Source organism: Nestor notabilis, unplaced genomic scaffold (assembly GCF_000696875.1).
Source record: "Nestor notabilis isolate BGI_N333 unplaced genomic scaffold, ASM69687v1 scaffold13782, whole genome shotgun sequence".
In the NCBI taxonomy this organism is placed as follows: domain Eukaryota; kingdom Metazoa; phylum Chordata; class Aves; order Psittaciformes; family Psittacidae; genus Nestor; species Nestor notabilis.
Genome location: NW_009918441.1, coordinates 35,540 through 55,840, shown reverse-complemented (window position 1 = coordinate 55,840; position 20,301 = coordinate 35,540). Strand labels below are relative to the sequence as shown.

Sequence of the window (20,301 nt, the reverse complement as noted above, 5' to 3'; positions counted from 1 at the left end):
ATACAGGAAACAGAATATGCCTGGGAAAAAAAAACCAAAACAAAACATTAATTGCAGTAGTAATGGAAGGATACCATAACAGCAGTATATTTTGACTCTGTTTCCTGTGTCAATTTCCCCCCCTTCCACCCCTGATAAAGTAAACCCCCCAAACCCAGCAGGTAAAATAGCTCTGCTCACCGCTGATTGCTTCTGGGATCTGCATTTTGTTTCTTGCTTTCCTACTTAAAGAGCTTGCCTCTGCAAACATCAGAATTCAGCCACAGGGTAGAAAATTAGGAGAAAATTGCTTGAGAGAACCTGTTATAAAGGGAATGGGCTTGATCCTGCATCATTGAAGTCTGTGGGAGTTTTATTCTGGTCTCAAGAAGAGCAACGCTAGATTTGCCTTGCAAATCTAGATGGGGCAGATACAATCTGGTGAAGTGCCTATAGAAATGGGAAAGGGGGTTCTTGTAACCTGCAGTTTTTCTTCTCTCACTCATGTTAAGATGTGTCCTTTTAAACATCAAGTGGTAACAGTGGTAGTAGGTCAAAAATCTAGGTATTTTTGTTGTGTGGAACATCAATGAATGATGTGTATTCGGTATTTCTTTGCTAAAGCTGCTTAGTTTCAAAGAAAAAAAGAAAAGATTTATTTTGTTTCTCATTTGTTGGCTTATTAAGAAAAATATTATTTACAACCTGTAACATGAATGGAAGCATAACAACAATGATTTTTTCAAATGCAGATAGGTTACTGATAGGAATTATCTGAAAATTATAGTACTACCCCAGCAACTCACAGGTTTTTGTCAGAGCTACCCTCAGAACACAAAATCCATGTCGGAAGCAGGTGACACTGTTTAAGAGTAAACTTGAGTCAGTGGCTAAACTTTTTTCTCTTTAACTGTATCTGTCTGTTTCAGTGTGTCTGTGTGTGTATATATATGTGGCTTAATTTAGTCACAGAGTGCAGCAGAGAAACAAAGACTGCATGGGGAAAAGCTCACTGATGAATTTGTAAAGGACTAAGTACACTTCCGAATTTACTGGTTTGTGTGGGTTTAGGTAGTATATAATCCTAAGAAGCAGATCCATTCTAAGGCAGATCCATTCCTAATACTGTCATTACAATTACAGAAGTGAGGTTGTGGTTTCAGTTGTATGAAGTGGAATGTAGTAGCTGTAAAGTCCGCGTTTCAGGACGTCAGCTGAGTGTCGGCAGTCAGCCTACACTACAGGAAGTTTTTGGCTGACCCGTGGTGAGGTTTGAGGTTGCTGTTGTTGGTTTGTTCCTCCACGGTCCTCATATGTGTTCCCTGTTGCGGCAACAGGGAGCTGGCCAGCTGTTGCCGCTCACAGGAGCTTTGCTGGGGAGGTGGTGGTAGCACCACAGCTCCTCAGGCTCTGTGGGCAGTGTATGTTCTGTTGTTCAGACCCAAGCACAGGGTGAGCGTATGCTCCGTTCAGGTTTGGGAAGTTGCTGGTGAGCCGAGAAGCCCACGACACCATGTAAATCATTCGGGGCACTGGGAAGCTTTTCCTTTTGGCTGCCACCTTGGATTGTCACATGCACCTGTGAGCATTGCACAATGTGTAGTGCAGAAAAGTCAAGTTTCTCACCAAACTCTTAGTGTTATGTTATATTCCCACCAGTCACATAATGAAATCTCTTGTGGCATTTTTTAAACTTACTCTCTGTAGACCTAGAAATCTTAAACATGAAGTGGTAAGTAGGGGCTTTTGGGGTCTCAAAACTTTTAATAGTCAATGAAGTAGATGGGTTGAAAGAAGACATCAACTTTTGGAAAGCCAGATAAATGCCAAATCCTCTCTGATACTGGCTTTCTCAGATGAATGGCTGCCCCAGATTCAGCATGAAAAGGACCAGTATGTCTATCTGCACTTGCCAGCCAGGCTGTGTTTGCCAGCCACTCCATTTGTGCATACTTAGCCGAAAAGAAACAGTGTCCAGCCTCATTAATTAAGTAGTCTTTCATAGGGAGAAATGGTGATTTTTGATAAAAGTGGTTTAGCACTTAAATTAGCCTCTCAGAAGATTTTAATATACACAAACAGTTTGCATGTCAAATGAAGTTGCATTTAGGAAAGCTGATTCTATCTTCAATTTAGGAAAGCTGATTCTATCTTCAGTGTCTCTTTCTGATTCAAACATTAAGGGTTATCTTTTGTTGTATGCTTAAGCCAGCCTAGCAATTTCTCAGGGAAGAAATGGCTGTTCAGCCATCCAAAATTGCCATTTCCCTGTGACCACTGGCATGCACAACATAAGAGTATCTCAAATCAGCCCAGTTCTTAAAGGGCATGTACATCTTATTGTCGTCAATGAGCTCTAAGCACACATCTAAATGTTTTGCTTAAGTTATTATTGGTTTTGTGCTGCTTTGGCCAACACATAACAGAGTGCCTGGAGCTGCAATGCCTCTTGTCACATGGCTTTGAAGAGGAGTGGGAGATATGTGCAGCTCCTTACAGTTGCATACCCAGCAATTTGCAAGTTCCAAGTCACCGTGCAAAGGAGAGAAGAATTGTTTCATCCGTTGCTCCAGTGGCGTGGAGTCCATGCTGCTGGCTAGTGCCAGGAGAACATGGTGCTGCTGGTATGTCAGCAGGGAAGGTGGATCTCGCTGATCATGGAGTGTTTCAAACAGTGTTTCACCATGATCAGAAAATATGGAAGAAGTATAGAAAAAAATCCACTTCTGGGGCAGAAAGAGACATGCTCTTTTTTAAATGTCACACAGTAGTGTAAAACCGTAAGTAAGGGCAGAACTCTTCACTACTGGATCATCTTAAGAATGGATAGAGTCAACTAAGCGTGTGTTTCATGTAACTAAGTAGAGATAGAACTAGACTTAGTGAAACAAAGGGTCATTGACCAGCATCCCTGCCTGTGAATTCTGCAGTCTTTGTGGAGATGAACAGTGGCATTGCAATTAGATCTGTCAGAGGGTAGTTAAATGTTAAATCACTTAGGTCCTGATGTAATTTTACCATCTATTATAATTCATTCTTTCTCTCTCTGTTTCTCTGTGTATATGTGTGTGTGGTTAGATCAGTTAATAGTTTGATAACCATAATGGTGTTAAGGGAGGTTTCTTGTCATCCATTTTGGGAAACTGATTCATGCTAATAAAGCAAAGTTAATTTACTCTATAGTTAACTCTTATTTCACAGTTATATGGGAATTGGAACAAAGAAGTAGCTTGTGCAGGTTTTTTTTAAAGAGAAAAGTGTATGGTGACCTTCACTGCAAGTGCCAATGTTTGCCAGTATATAACTATAGCAATGAGATGACAGTGGGGTTTTTTTGGCTCTACCAAATGCAATTACTAGCAATACTTGAAGGAAGCACAGGAGCTACCTGCTGTTCTAGCCAAGATGCTGTTGACTCACCTGTGCCTTTAGCGTGGCCTCTGTGTCAACACAGATAGCTGTGATCTGCAGAGCTCCTCCGTCTTGTGCTTACAAATTTCTTCATATATTATATAAAGGGGACTTCTGCTTGGTTTAGGGTGGAAATTTCAGAATTATCAGAAATGACTAATTTGATTTTGATGTGGTTCTCAGAAACATCAAAGACCTCAAGCAGGAGACTTTCCAACTCTTAATGGGAGGATGGGATGGGAATATTGTGTTAGAACAATGCACTCCAAGGAGAACATACTTGCCTTTTTCTGTGAAACTGATGTACACAAGAACAAATAGCTACCTTCATTTTCTGTTCCTTCCCTGGAAACACACACATACACATTTCACTAGTCTTGATACCTGATTGTCTAGTCGGTTGCACATCTGCAAGGCAAGTTGTGAATTTATAATGTAAAAATGTATAGGGATACAAAGCAGTAGCTCATAGAACCAAATTCTAAGAAAAATGCCAAAGTTAGGCTGATGCTATCTGAGATGTGCTGAAATAAAAGATTTAGGAGTAATGAAAAACTGATTACATAGCATTGAGCTGGGTCATTTATCTGGACCATCATGCAGCTCTTGCTGTCAGCCAGATGGATGCCTGTGCGGATCACGGGGATCCCCATCACCTTCTTGATAAAACTTGGCATTTCCCATCTCTAGACCTAATCTTACCTGCAGTGTTATGGGTTTTCTCATGCTTTCAAACCTTAAATAAGATCTCCAGACCATGCACTGCAAGTCTGCTGCAGTATAGCTCTCGGGCAGCCCCCAGTGTCCCAGGCTCCCCCAGGCTGAAGTGAGCCCTCTGTAATGATGTAAACCATCAAGGGCCATGTGCAACCCTATGGGGTATTTTTGGTGCAGAGGGGCACGTGACTGGCAGGGGGGTCATTGCAGGGAGCTGGGTGGCTGGGACGCACAGGGAGGGCCGGGTAGCAGCACCCATGCAGGCAGCAGCCCTGCCGTGAATGGAGCCCTGTGCATGCACTGGGGTGGGAATAATCTGCTCTTTCAGTGCTGCCCGACCTCTGGTATCCTAGCAACCCAAAGCTGTTCAGCTGAATATTTTGTAGTGCTCCTCATTTACACATATCAGATATTGGCTGTGATTTAAGCCTGGCTGATTCCCTATTGCAGCTCCCAAACAAAAGTCTTGATACAGAAGGAGAGGAGAAGGCTCCTTAGCAGATAATTTTATAAAACCAGGTGTATTTTTTTCGGCATAGGAATTGCACTGGAATGTTTCTTTGCTTGAGAAAGCACTGAGCAGCAAGTCTGTCTGTGTGTTACGTCAGCCTTGTGCTTTGTAGGCGTCTTTATGGGGCACTGAGGAAATGAACCATGCGCAGGGGCGAAATGCGTTGGAGAAGGAGAAACTGCCTGTGGCCTCAATACTGAAAAGGGGTGCAGCCAAGTGCTAACTTTTTATTGTTAGTTGAGTTTGATTCTGACTTCAGCTAGGAAGTTGCTGGTCCTCATGGCCATACAACAAACGCATGCACTTCACACTTAAATCAATTAAAGACAACTCAAACTCTTTTATTATTTTAAACCTTACAGTTGGCAAAGTTGTGATTCATGATTGTTGCAGAGCTTTCCCGTTTTTAGCAATTGGAGCTGATAAAGTGGAAGAGGCTTTTAGTATTTCATGGAGAATGTGTGAAGGCTTTGTAATGACTTAAAGCTAACCCATAGCGCTGCAGCCTGTGTCTTCATAGGCAGTCAGCCACAGTAAAATCGCAGCCAAACTTCCCTCACTGGACCATCAAATACTTGTGTAGGTAATGAGCTCTTTTCCTGCCAAGGTGAAGCTCACATGTGGGAAGCATAGTTCTGGGTTGCACTGTGTGCTGCGGGAGTAGCTGTGTGTCTCGTTCTTCTCTGGTGCAGAGTTGGTCTTTGGGAGACCTAGTACCAAAGGTTAAAAAAGTCAGCACTAAGCTGCTTCAAATAAATAAAAGTAGTTTTTTTCCACAACAGGAGTGCTAAAGGGGGACTAGATAGATGTTGTAGTCTAACCCACTGTGTGGCAAACTGAAGAAACCATTAACACCTCCTGGAAGTAGGGGGACATGCTGTGTTTTCTTTGAAGTGTCTGTTGGCTTCAGATAGTCCCACCATCATGGGTATGCTCTTCCAGTGAATACTCTGTGAGAAAAAGATGTGCCTTCTGGTTTGGATTGTCTTGCCTTGGTTTTCATGCTTTTTATGTCTTTATCTGTTTTATATTAGAAATTGTTGAACATATGCTTTTGGTATAGCTATTCACAGATTACTACGGAGGCCTCTGCTTTCTCATTGATGAGCTTCTCAAGGCTTTTACTGAAGGCCCTTACTGCCTTTTTTAAGTCACATCTTTATTCTCATGGCTCTTACCTAAATGGTTTCCAATGTAGCAGTCTCTTTTATTGTGCTCCAAAATTGGTCACAATATACCAGTAGCGGTCACAACCTATCAGTAGCAGTCACATAGCTGAGGAGCACAGGTTAGCCACAAATCACTAAACTGATTTCTGAAACAACAAAGAAATTTTAGTATTCTCTTCAAAAGCAATGCCCCAAAACAGAAGAGTCTCAAGATGTAAATAGCATTTCGGCATGTAGTCCTAAAGGAATAGAGTGTGACCAGATCTAGAGAAGGAGCAGGTGGGTGCCCAGGACTGAAGCAGGGAATAAAGTGAGATTTGGATTTTTGAGTCCTCTTCTGCTCTCCTTTCCATGCTTTCTGAGTTGAGGTCTCTCATCCTTCTGTAGACTGTGATACTGACTTCCTCCTGTGCATCATGAGCTCTTGTGGCTGGAAGTGAGGTTCTTCACCTCCTCCTTTCTACTTACCTGCAATATAGAAGAGGAGGCACTAGATTCTTCTCCACCTATATGGAGCTGCAGTCTGAAAAAGGGTTGCTCAGTTTTGTGTCACCAGGGCAAGCCAGGAGAGTTGTGATAATGTGGATCACAGTTATCTGCAAGACTATTTCAGGACAGACTGCTGAAGTGACACTGTGTTAGCATTTCAGTGAGAACTAGCTTCACAGAGGGTTTCACATGTTCAAGTGTGAGATTACTTGTAGTAACACTACACTAGGTGTTAGAAGTACACAGGATTATGTTCTTACATGGGTTGTTACAAGACAAGGTTTTACAGCTAAGTTAAACTTCAACCATGCAAGATGAAATTAATCTCAAACCACTTTTCTCAAGTATTTTCTTCTGAATTGTCTAACCCCTGGTGAAACTGATGATCTTTCAGGAATAAATGCTTGATCCCAAACACCATTATCTGAAGAAATTATGTTAGAGGAACCATCCTAAAACATGATTTACTGCTTTTAAGTATGGAAATGGACTTATATGCCATATAAACTGCCAAATAACAAAAAACTCATGAGGTGTGGATGAAAAGCCTTGTATGGAGCAGTGAAAGCACAGTGGAAAAATTAAAAACAAAATAGGAAAAAAAGAAAAAACTAAAAAGAAAAGGAAAATAAAAGTAAGGGTGAGGTCTCAGTCCACGTAAGTTATTTGATGTTGTCGCTGACATGGACAGTGAGGGTTTCACCATCTGCAGTTGGTCTGTCTGCAGCCTCAGCAGACGTGGAGCGGTGCGTGCAGTTGTTGACCACTAACGAACAGTGGTGATGGTGTCCGCTATGTTGACACAGGGTTGGTAAAGAAAGACAGCTGTCCTTGCAATTAGTGCCTCAAAGTATGTTTCTTCATAGTACGTCTGTGGCTATCAGGCAGCCTGATTGATTTTCTTTGGGAGAAGCCTGCTGACCAGTCACAATGTGGGGAGAGTGAGGCCAGATTGGGGTTTAGTCTGCAGGGACTGGAGGCTTTAGTGAGGATGACCTCGGATGAAATGGCAACAGATTAGTCATAGGTGGAGAAGGAGGCTCCATGAAAAGTTTCCAGCTGGGGTCTGTGCTGTGAGCTGCTCCTTCTGTCAGTGTGCCGAGACCCTGCCAGAGAGACTCAAACCTTAAATCTCTCTTTTCCCAAATGTTTTTAATTGTCTGGCTCACACAGATGGTCCTGCAGTGGCTGTTCTGGGACAAACAGCCTGTGGGCCTTGCTGTGCATTTCAGTGGGCTTCCTGAATAATGTATTCAAGCAACAAGGGCTAACTTCAGCTGAAAGTTAGCCAGTCATACAGATAGCTCTGAACACAACCTTAGAAAACTTAAGTGGTCAAGCCTCTGCCTTTAATGATCCACTCCTATTCCATGGAGTTTTAAATGTGTGTCAGAAATAATATTGTCATTTTGAGGCGGTAGCGTTTCTCTGGGCTTATACAAGAGAGGCAGACAAATTCTGTCTACCTTTAGAAGAAATTCTGTATACGTTTAGAAAGGAAGGTTCACAAAGTGGTTGTTGTGTGTTTGCTCAGAGGTAGCATTTAGTGCATACAAACCAAACAAGAAGAAGATTACTCTGAAATAGAAGAGTACTGTGACAGTAACTAATAAAAGTAGGTAGTGAGTTTATTGATCATTGTTAATGAAAGCATGAAATTGCAGCAAGCCCATCAGAATCATTTCAGCATCTCTTCTCCAGCAATGAAGCTAGTTCCAACTCTTACGTTTGCTATATTTAGACAAGCAGGACCAGAAATATGACTACAGCATCTTTGTAGATGAATGTAACTCAGCAGTGCCTTGACCTAGTTGAAACCTTTAAACACTAGTGCAAATGGTCAGTGTGGTAATGTACTGCTTCATAGCTCTTAAATGGAATCCTGTCTTAAAAATATCCTTGAGATGCCCTTGCTTGTAAAGTAAGCTGGGTGACAGGCTGAATATAAATACAAAAGCATTTTCACATTCATTTTTAGAGTCCTCTCCTTTGACTGTTCTGGTACAGTAGAACAACTCTAAAATTACAGTGTTCCTTCTATAAAGTATTATTTTTAGCACAGGCAACTCTTAACCTGTGGCATGAGAGTGGCTAGCTCTGAAGTCTGTCTCTTATCTGCTATAAGATGAGTCACGCAGGTCAGGTGCAGTAGTTGGAGTCAAAGAGAAGATCAGCTAATCATGAAAGCACTTGCTGTTGTTAAATGCAGTACTTTCACGTTCAGACCTGTAGAGATTGTATAAAGGAGCCAGCATATCATTACTGAGTTTGCAGTGAAATCTGTCCTGGAGTTTGCAGCAGAATTTTTTGAGGCACAGGCATTTTTGCAGTATACCCATGCTCCTTCTCTAGCAAGTTACACCAGCAGCATTAGTAATTTTTAAAGGTTTTTTAATGGAGTTTTGGGATGAGTGTGTGGATAAAGACTGGGAGAATTTTGGACATGCAAAACATTTACTGTTGTTTGAGATTTATCCAAATATCCCTTGACTTGCCAGTGCTATGCAGTAGAAATACCAAATAAACCTTTTAATTCTGCCATGTTCTTGGGTTTCATTCTCATGTACTCCTACGGTGTTTGTCTGTGGACTCGAGTACTCTGGGACAACAGTAAGGGGATGTATTCCAAAACAAAGCTGGCACCAAACTTGCCTGTGTTTTGACCTGAGCTTGTTCCAGTTACAGCTGGCTGCATGCTAGAGAAGACCATAGAGGGTTTCTTACCTTGAAGTACTCTTAGGTCAGTGGGACCTGATTCTCCAAGTCCTTGGGCAGGATGCACAAGGGTTTTAATGCTCCTTGTGCTGGATGTGCAGCAGTTCTGAAGTTGAAACTGTTCAATAAGCCAATGCCATTAATGTTTATGGTGCAAGCAAATGAAGAAATGATGTCTAGAAGAGCGTAAGAGCAGGGGGTGAAATGGTTTGCTGGAGGAAGGAGGGTAACAGACACGGCAGTGCAGCCTCTGGATTTGACAAGGAGGTTACCCTGCCCGTCCTGGCTTTACATTGCATTCTCCTAGTGTAGGTGTTCAGGCGTTTCCCTTTCACTTCTTTCAGGTTACTGGCTTGAATCCTCAGCACAGGTAAAGGCTGCCAAGCAGTATGTATGGATAAGAATCGCTAAACATGATGTAGTTTAAAAAAGGCAAACAATGAGCATGCAAAAATTTTTGTATCAGTTCAGCTGGGTTATATATTAGAAGTTAATTTATTCACACTCTTCAAAGTGCCTGAGGGCAAAGCCTGGCATTGGTTTTGACTCGTGGAATGGGTGACTGAGATTGGAAGACCACAGGAAATGTTTCAGAAAGAACTGGCTTAGTAAATTCCCCTGTTTCTGAAGAAATACCAGTACTGTTTTGGATGTGAAAAAAGTTCAAAATCCACTCTAAAGCAGGGGAATATTGACCTCTTTCATTTCTGCTGATTTCTCCAGGGTGAAATTGCCAAGGCTTCGTTTTAGGAGTAAAAGAGCAGATTTAAAAAACTAAGACATTGAGAAAACTTGCTGGGTTTTAAATAAAAACTAATGTTTTCACATCCATGTACCTGGTTTTCATCTTTTCTTTCTCTGTGCCTGTCTTCTACAAAACACTTTCCCTAAGACAGGAAAACCAGCAGTTTCAGAGAGTAAAGCTGACATAGTGCTACTCAAGTTCTCAAAGAGAAATCTATAAACAAGGGGCGTGGGGTGTTTTTCTTTCTTTTTTTCCCCAACCAATCTCCCTGTGAAGTTCCTCCAACCTACATAAAATCTTTGAGGCTGCTGTAGTCTGTCATTATTGTGCCTGTACTCTGCGGCAGTAGCCAGTAGTTGAGGGAGGGAGAAGGATTTGCCCAGCAAGGTGGGGGCAGTCAGGTATCCTCTGTGTTTGAACGAAACAAATGATGCACAGGACAAGAAAACATTGTGTTCTGCGAGTGTTATCTGGATGCTTGGGGTCTCCACTAAAGGTGCTGTCCAGGGAAAAGGGATGGTGTTTTTTCAAGCCTCAGTTGGACTGTAATCTAAGGAACTATTTCATCATGAAAACTATGTGTAGATTTTAGATGTCTGTCCTAATGGCTGCTTCTTATTGTGATTTCAGGCAGGACCTTTGCCCTTTAGGATGCTCACAACAGATCAGAGTAATTATTTAGCACCTTTAGGAGCAAGAGTCTTACCAGCAGTGACTCCAAGTTGCATTAAAGCCTGGGCTTCAGTGCTGTCTGGTGGAAATTTAGTGGAGACTTTTGGATTCAGGAAATGATAAATTACAAGTTGTGCAGTGAAGGAGTGCACCACAAAAAAACACCTTTATCAAGTAGAACAGACCTGACTTGTAGCTGTTAATTTTACATTGATATTGCTCAGTGCCTGAACGTGGCTGTGACCCACGTGTGTCTAGCTGTTGCCTGGCGATTTTGTGTGTTGGAATGGTTCAGTGCTGCCGTTCCTTGATAGAAGCAAAATATACATGCAAAATTGAGTTGATCTGAAGTTGATAGAGTCTATCAGACAATTTTGAAATCTATCAGTTGTCTTCCTTTTCTGTTGGCTTCTCTTTTATAAATTTGATGATACTTCATAGGAGTCTTTTAACAATTAATTCGAATTTTTACTTTGGAAGACATACTTTTTTACAATCCATTATGGTTCTTTTGTCTACCTGAAATTTTCTTAAAGAGTGCAATTTCTTCGCAAGTGTTCCTTTGTGAAACAAGTCCATTATTCGCAGCAACACTGGTAAAAATTCAGCAGACCCCGGAGATGAGTCCTGTCCTGTGTTACTTTAGTATAAATCTGAAAGTTAGCTGGAGAACTGTCTGAAGGTGCACCAGTAAAGAGACAAGACTGAGCTTCAGCTGCACAGGTAACCTTTTGCATGGGGATTTTATACTATTGCAAGTTGAACTCCTTAGTGCTGCTCTCAGCATTGTTCAGGTGAAGATGGTCATCACTCTCTGTCTTAGAAGTGTCTGCAGTTTAATAGTGGGGTATATACAACACTTGTACTTTGGGTCAATAAATGCACATACAGTTGATTTGTTAAGTATGAGGAGTCCTGCTGACTGGACGTTATCCCTGCCTGCAAGTGTTTATACCTTTGAGCCTGAAATCCTCTTCATCCACAGATGAAAGTATCACCAAGTCATAAGGTGAATACGCTGGATGCTGTGGTGTTGTGCACAGGACTGCATTTGTTACTACTTTGGTTGTTTTCATTAGACATGGGAAACCTCAGATGCATTTTAGTGTTTAGGGTTTCATTTCCTTCTGTGACTGGCTGCAGCTCTTCTCCTTGCTAAGGACTTTGCTGTGATGGCTCGGTCAAAAATCCCCAGATGAAGGAGAGGATATCTTCCAGTACTTAGTATTGAAAAGTGTAAGAGATGACTGTGGCACTTCTCTTGCCACCACCCCTAGTTTTTGCAAGGCAGCCAGACTTGTTGCATATGTAATTCCAGTGATATGCCACGGCAGGATTTGACCCTCCAATTTAGTAGCCTCGTGTGTCTGTAATTAAAAATAACTAGTAATGTAAAGTGGAGGAGTAGGCTTATGTAATTAAACTTGTGATGGTATTTATGCTGCCCTGCTTTGATAACTATGTTAACATCTCTTGCAGTGTTTTATGTTTTTCTTTAAATGTGGGTATCTGAAGTTAGGTGACTGTGTGTCAGTCCCAGCTGCTGGTGACAGAGCAGGGCTGCTTCTCACTTCCATAGCTGCAGGAAACAGGTCGTGAAAATGTTGGTGCTGCTTCTGCAACTCAAGACAGGGATGGAAAGAGAAAGGGGTTTTTTTTCTTTTTAAAAAGTAACAGGAGCTTTCAAGACAGCTGTGGGGCTGACTTTTGACTTTTTAAGTGCCTGGGGTTGGAAAGAACAGGATTAGGTGGTGTAGCAGCCATCTGGCTCTCAAAGCTCAGGGTGAGAGAGACTTCTGTCACATCACCAGAATTGTGCTTGGCTATGGTGTATCCCCACTTCCATCCATGTATCTGCCTCCCCACCACAACACACCAAAACACCTGTTTCGTTTTCAAGTCTCATGAAGAACATCACCTTTTGAGCCTCGGTGGGGTAAAAGGACTAAAGCAGGCGTGGTGTTAAACAAAAAAAGATGTATTGACCTGTGTGTCCGCTTGTGGCACACATCAGCCTTGGGTTACACTGGCAGAAAGTGTTTTTCCTTGTGATTTGTGTGTCCATCTGTGTTCATTCCTTCCCTTTCTTGTCGGGAATCATCAGTCATCTGAAGAGAAGCAGGCCGGCAGGTGTGTGGACAGACTTTCAAAGGGTGGCTTTGTGGCTGGCATGGGGTGGGCACGTATGGAAAATACTGTTGGCGGTACCTATCATGATGGTATTGATCTCTTTGTTGTAAGCATACATACTTGTGTTCACTAAAATACAAAGATTTTGTACAAATACAAAGGTCCTGCACCTGGGTTGGGGCAATTCCAAGCACAGATACAGGCTGGGCAGAGAGTGGACTGAGAGCAGCCCTGAGAAGGACTTGGGGGTGCTCATTGACGAAAAGCTCAACATGACCCAGCAGTGTACACTTGTAGCCCAGAAAGCCAACCATATCCTGTGCTGCATCAAAAGGAATGTGGCCAGCAGGTCAAGGGAGGTGATTCTGCCCCTCTGCTCTGGTGAGACCCCACCTGGAGTACTGTGTGCAGTTGTCGGGAGTCCTCAGTACAGGAAAGACATGTGCATATTGGAGAGGGTCCAGAGGAGGGCCACAAAAGTGATTAGAGGGCTGGAACACCTGTGAAGAAAGTCTGAGAGAGTTGAGGTTGTTCGGCCTGGAGAAGAGAGAGCTCCAGGGAGATCTTATTGTGACTTTTCAATACTTAAAGCAGGCCTGTAAGAAAAATGGGGAAAGACTTCTTATCAGAGCCTGTTGCAACAGGACAAGGGATGGTGGTTTTAAACTAAAAGACGGGAGGTTTGGGCTGGATGTGAGGAAAAAATTCTTTACAATAACGGTTAAAATACTGGCAGAGATTGCCCAGAGAGGTGGTAGATGTGTCATCCCTGGAGACATTCAAAGCCAGGCTGGATGTGATGCTGGGCAACTTGATCTAGTAGAAGATGTCCCTGCTCATTGCAGGGGGGTTGGACTAGATGATCTTTGAAGGTCCCTTCCAACACAAACTGTTCTATGATTCTGATTCTAAAGCTAGTTAATAAGTATCAAGAGAGCCCTCTGATTTGCCATTGCTCAGGGTTTGATTTTGCTGTCATTTCTATCAGTTGAAGAACTTAAGGTCTGGTATGAACCATTGACTGTATCCATGAGATCCTACCTTCTGAACTTCTTGAAAAATACTGAGTACTATACTCCAGCCGTGCAAATGACTCTGCAGGAGGGTCAGCTGGTGGGTTAAAGTGGGTGATTACGCTGATAAATGGTGTATTTACATGTGGTGGTATTTCACTGTTGGGATTGCTGGCACTTTGTAAGGCAGCAGTTATCACTGCCTTGAGTAGCTTTGTGTGTCTGTGGGTGGTTTACCTCAAAGTGTGGTGAAAGTATGGGTGACTTGGGGGATTCTGAGATGGGACAAGAGGATTCCTGAAGCTCCAAAGGGCAGGAGCATACTAATCAGTATTCACAGGTTTTTCATGGCTTAAGTGGCTGTGGAGTTACCTGTTTTCTAAATGAAAAACGATGCTAAAAGAACTGCATGCAAAGTAAGGGAAACTTATTTCAGACAAGAGGATTTTTTTCTCTTTTCCATTTACAGATGAAAACATTTCTGCTGTTCAGAATAGTAGCAAATAGAAACTCTTTGAAATAAAGCTTATTTAGCATTTGGCATCCTTGTCCATAGTAGATGAATTGTCACTACACTAAAAATGAAATCTTTCCTGCCCTTGTGGGTTTGGGGTTTTTTTTGTGAAGTTGTACCACACCGCTGTATTCGTGTAGCTTCAACATTTGGGATCATCTACAGGGACTGTAAGTTCTGTTGCCGAAGAAACAAAAAGTTAAGCTTGACCTGTTAGCTGCATGTGCTTCTTTCTGTCAGTTCTTCCTGCACAGCAGTGGCCTGCAAATACACATGAAATGGAAAGAGTGAGCTGATGAGATTAAATGTCTGTAAATGCTGTGTTTGTGGAAATGATATTTTATAATTACCCCTTCTGTCCTGTAGATACATTTTTATATGCTCAGAATTGCTAATATCCTTTAAGACACTGTGTAGCCAGTTTTTAGCCTTTGTGCATTTCAGATTCATATAATCTGCCCTTTGTTTATTTCCCCTGACATCTCTAACCATTGCTATTAAAACCCTTGTACTGAACCTTTTCATTATAGATGCCAGACCAGTTTGATCAGACGGTGGTGCTCAACCAGCTACGCTATTCTGGGATGTTGGAGACAGTCAGGATTCGGAGGGCTGGTTTCCCAGTCCGGAGGCCCTTTCAAGACTTTTATAAAAGGTAAGCACACTGACTTGTGCGCTTCAGATGTGAATCACAGGTACCAAATCAGTGTTCCCATGTTGGGGAACAAAGTGAAAATCCAATAAGAAAAAGAAATCATCCGGCAAAGATAGAACTTGTCTCCTAAATGAATTAATAAGTGCTTTTGGGTTGACAGGTATAAAGTCCTCATGAGAAACTTAACTCTGCCTGAAGATGTAAATGAGAAATGTGCCGTCCTACTTCGTCTGTATGACAACACAAGCACTGAGTGGCAGCTTGGAAAGAATAAGGTAAAATAATCTGACTGGGCATATTGTGGGGCTGGTGCTTTTACAAAGCTGAGGGGGCAGGGTTTACACTGCACAGCTGCAGAGGTGTATTTGTAGTGGTAATTACTTCTGTCCTTAAAAGAAGCTCCCTGTTGGTGCTTTTGAAACCCTTACAGCAACATTAATGGTTGTGCTGAGGAGTTTGCTGTCTTAGACACTGGTGATTTCACTCACGGGGAAAGAGTCCACTTGAATTTTCTGCCACAACCCACAAGTGGTAGCACTGGTGAGGATCAAAACTTACAAGGTGGGGTATCAAACATGTGAGGTAACATTTTGTTCTGCAGGGAGCTCCACTCGTGCTAGTAAACCTACCTGCGCAATACCTGCTCGGTGGCTGAAATCAGGGGAGGAATTTTACCCAGTGTTCATGTGGCAGAGCCATCCTAGTCTGAGTCTTTTTCAGAGTTACATTAGACCTCAATATGTGTCCCACTGGACAACCTGAACTTTGCCCACAACTTCCTCCCCTCCCTGAAAAAAAAATCAGATCATTTTGATTAAAAGAATGGTATTTTAATTTGAGAACTGAAACAATTCAGGTGTGTTTTCAAGCTTGTTTTGCAAGTTTGATTTTGGACAACAGCTGCATGCAGAGTTTCTCTGTTTGTGATTTTGTGCTTTGGGACTTAAATGATGTGAAAGCGTGTTGTACTTGGGAGAAAATTCCCCACTGCAGGATCTGAGATTTCCTAAATATTAAAAACACATGTTGCGAGAACTAGGGAGTGCATTACAAACATCAGGCCATCGCTGCCAAGGATCATCCCTCAGGCCTCTGCAGATGGCTTTCTCGTCTTTTTTCTCTCTGCATAACTCCTTTGGTACTCCCAGGTCTTCTGTAGTGGAGAGAGAACAAAAACCAGATCCAGAAATAGTTTGCTGAATTACTTGTTACACTTGCAGTTTTCCTGTCACTTGTTAGAACTGCAGGGAAAAAACCCCCACCCTCTCGTTAACATGAGGTAGCAAAAATATTTTGTAAAATCGGATTGGTTTCTGTGTGAAATGCCCTTCCTCCTCATCCTCATCTCCCCACACCTGCATCGTTTGGAGGGTTTCCTCCATTCTTCTGCACGCTTAAGGACTCTCAGAGGGAAAGATGATTTGTTTCACAGTTATTGTAAGGGATAGACTCTGAAATATGCTGATGTCAATTGAAGTCATATTTCATCCCATTTTTGCAGACAATGGCTTACAAATCATACAGTGATAACATTTGGCCGCAGAGCTAGGCTGTGCTTCCCATTATACTTCCATACGTAGTATGTTAATGGTATTCATGTATGGACCCTGAACAGTGCTTTGGCATCTTAGGGACATATATTTATCAGAACCTGAAATTGGTTTAACCAGCTCATCAGGACCTCGGCAGGACCCAGAGCTCTGTTTTAACTTCCCTTCGTGGGGCCTGGGCTCATCCCCCTCAGGAGCTGCCTGCACATTTGCAAGAGTCTTCATAAGAGCTTATTGTAGAAGAGAACAAGAGGGCGCTGGTTTCAGGCTGACCATGGGATGGGGCACTATCCTGCCCATGTTATTTAAAAAGGGAGAATAACATTATGATGATCTAGCTTCAGTGTGATTTTTTTTCTTTTCTTTCTTTTACATCTCAAGCTGAAGTGCACCTGCTCAGGAAAAGGCATTAGCCTGGGCTTAACATGGGCTTAACATCCAATTTTGTTCAGGAAATAGCTGGATGCCTTTCTGAAGCAGAATTTTGTTGTGTTTTTAAAGCCAGTGTGTGCAGAGCAGAGAGGGATTGCCCACTGAGTGGAAAAAAAAAGGCTTTATCCGTGAGTAAAAACTTATCTAGAAAGTGGTGCCCAGTGCAACTTGTATCTTGGAGCCTTGAGACTTTCTGTGGGACTTTTTATGTTCCTTAGTATTAGGGGATTTGTGGTAAAATGTAGTTGCTTTCGAGCAACATTCAAAACTCGCAAGTGTGCCTCTCTTCAGGAGTGCTGCTGCTTTGGCTTTGACGATGGGCTTTTTTTTTTTCCCTAAACACAGAGGGAAAAACTACCTTTTCTTCTACTCAAACACCCTAAAAAGTCCAGGGTTTGGGGTTTTTTTTTGTTGGAGTTTTTTGTTTTGTTTTTTCACAGCAAGGAAAAACTCAAAACACTTCAAGGAAGCATGCTTCTAGATGTTTTTGCAGAGCCCTCTTCCCTTAGCAGAGCCCAGACTGCTCATGCACCTTCCTCATCGCCATGTTGTGATGATGTTACTGTGAAACACCTGTACTATTGGGTGGTATTTCTGCCCCTCAACTCAGGAAGTTCACGGTAACTCCTACAAGTTCTTTGGCCTGTGTTACTCTTCGGTGGGAAAAGGCTGTTTAATGAATCTCATAATTGTGTTGCTTTTGGAAAAACCCTACTCCTAATTAAAATTTGCTTTAGTGTAATCAGGTTCTTTCCACTGAAATCCAAAGTTAGAGCATCATCTGCAGGTATTTTCTTCTAAGCAGAATACATTTTGGTTTTTTCTTCTCTGTTGAGGAAATGGGGTGTTTGTCTCTGAATTCAAAGCCGAGGCTTGCAGCTTGGACTGACCTTGGCAGCACCCTGCTGTCCGCTATACATGATGCTCTCTGCAGTTTGTTAAGCCAGAAGTTTTCTCGTGTAGGTGTTTCTCCGAGAGTCCTTGGAACACAAGTTGGAGAAACAGCGAGAGGTGGAAGTCACCAAGGCAGCAATGATTATCCGAGCACACATCTTAGGTTATGCAGCCCGGTAAGTGACCAGATAAGAATATGAATAATCAGGTTTTGAAATAAATGGGTGGGGTGTGATGGAGTTAAATCCTTCTGGCATAATTCTTAACTTTTCCTAGGGACCAGGCATCCATATCCTGTAAGTGGCTTTGAAAATAGCAGCTGGTATCTCTGCCACACCCACAAATAAAACACAGTGGAGTTTGAATAGGATGGTATGGAAGTTTGGAGGTCAGCCAGTATCCATATAATTGTATTGCAGCATTAGACCTGTGGTAGGAACTCTAGCTGGATGGCACCTAGTGGGGCTGGGGCTGCCCCAAATCACCAGCTGAGATTCTGATTAATCTTTGTCAGAAAAGTGTTTGGGTCTTAAAGAACCCATGACATGAGGTAACTGATTCATATTTCACTTGTTTACCTGGCTTCACGCATTATATATTAGGTGGAGTTGCTCATCCCATATGTTTATTTTTTGCTTTTTCTACAAATCAGTTGAGGACAGTTTAAGGAAACTTGTTTGCATGAGGAGGTCATTTCTTTTCATGTGTATATTAGTCCTGTCCTTATAGTCTCCAGCATGTTGCTTAAAAACTATATAGCTTTTTTTTTAATGATGGAGCTATCCTGCTGTTCGTGCTACTTGTTTTCAGAGTTGTGGGATGACTATCTCTGCATATTCTTTCTCCGCATGGGTGCACACACACAGAGCTGTCCTTTTAGCATCTCCTCATCAGGGGCATAAGAACATGTAAGACAGGTAATGTTCATTTACTTAATGAAGACACAGTGCTGACACAGAAATGAGAGAATCTCTTCTCAAAGGGAGGAGAATGTGAATGAGAATGGGGAAACCATCACAGAACTAGAAATAATAAATTGTTTTACTACCATGGGCTCATTATTGCAGGTCACCATGGCAAAACCTCTTGACACTGCTCGTTAGTTCCTTTTTTCCTTAGAAGTCTGCTATTTTTCTCCCAGGAAGCGGTATAGAAAGGTTCTCTACTGTGTGGTTGTGATACAGAAGAACTACAGAGCATTCAGTGGTAGGAAAAAGTTCCTGTGCCTGAAAAAAGCAGCCATAATCCTTCAGAAGCAGCGGCGAGGCCAGCTTGCTCGACGTGCTTACAGAGAGAGACTAGAGGAGAAGCGGAGACAAGAGGAGGAAAGAAGAAAAGAGGAGGAAGAAAGGTGCAGTATTCTGTCTTCCATTACTCTCCTGTGTGTGCCATAGGGTTTGGTCTGAATAGCCTTTATTTCAGGTTATTTGTTATTAAGTGATTTTAGAAACCTTTGCTTCTTGTGCTAAAAGATGCCTGTAGCTATCATGGTAGTTTCATATTCACAAACATATCCTTAGTGATCTTATTTTTGGCTGTCTTTTCCACATGGCAGATGATCTCTGCAAACTGAGCTATTGCCCTAGCAAAGGTATGTGATGAGCTTATGTTGAGCTTGATTTACTAACTTCTTTTCTTCCCTCACTCTTAGGTAAAGACAAAGGCAAGAAGCAGAGCGTCTTGCCCAGCAGGTAAATTATATTCTTTATGCTTTCAGCCATCCTGTTTATTTGAGTATCTCAACCCAGCCATTAAAAAAAATAAAAGGCATCTGTGGCATTTAAACTAAACTTATTACAGGAGTTGGCAGATAAAGCAAAAGGAAACTTGATACAGTTGTTTGCATGGAAATTTCTTTCACCTCATGCTTCATTTAATTTCTGGCAAAGATTGAACTTTCTGCATGTACTTGAGCTTTCCCATATCTGTGAGCAAATGTAATCATGCTTTAGTTTTTCTTTTTCTTTCCTTTTCTTTCTGATGTGGGGATAAGGGTCCTTTTAAATGGAACAGCATGGTGGGAACAGAGTGTTTTTGAAATAAATAAATGTAAAAAAGGAATCTTGCATTGAGGTGCTTTATTTTAAGGGGTGTTTTTTTAATTTATTTTATTTTGAATACAGGCTGAAGAAGAGAGAAAGAAGCAGGAACTGGCTGCCATTCAGAAAGCCCAGAAGGAGGCAGAGCTGAAGCAAGAGGTGGAGAAACAGAAAGAAAGCAGGCAGGTGGAAGAAATCCTACGTCTGGAAAAAGAAATTGAAGACCTGCAGCGTGTGAAGAAGCAGCAGGAGCTGTCTTTGACAGAGGTTTCATTACAGAGGCTGCAGCAGCTTCGAGACGAGGAACTCCGGCGGCTTGAGGACGAAGCATGTCGAGCAGCCCAGGAGTTCCTGGAATCTCTGAACTTTGATGAGATTGATGAATGTGTCCGAAACATTGAGAGGTCTCTCTCTGTGGGCAGCGGGTATCCTGCTGAGCTGACTGAACAGACTGGAAATGCCTGCAGTGAAAAGCCCAATTTTAACTTCAGCCAGCCATATCCTGAGGAGGAGGTAGATGAGGGCTTTGAAGCTGATGATGATGCATTTAAGGATTCGCCCAACCCAAGTGAGCATGGCCATTCTGATCAAAGGACCAGTGGCATCAGAACAAGTGATGACTCCTCGGAAGAGGATCCCTATATGAATGATACCGTGGTGCCAACA

The 20,301-nt window shown here is 42.3% G+C and overlaps 1 protein-coding gene across 1 annotated transcript in view; it reads left to right on the top strand.

The window, feature by feature from the left end:
- MYO10 (myosin X) overlaps window positions 1–20,301 on the top strand; it is a 127,498-nt gene that overhangs the window by 81,979 nt on the left and 25,218 nt on the right. Inside the window, 6 exon segments of the mRNA XM_010009706.1 lie at window positions 14,596–14,720; window positions 14,881–14,995; window positions 17,666–17,772; window positions 18,738–18,947; window positions 19,248–19,287; window positions 19,720–20,300. Of these exon segments, the coding sequence (XP_010008008.1) occupies window positions 14,596–14,720; window positions 14,881–14,995; window positions 17,666–17,772; window positions 18,738–18,947; window positions 19,248–19,287; window positions 19,720–20,300 (1,178 nt within the window).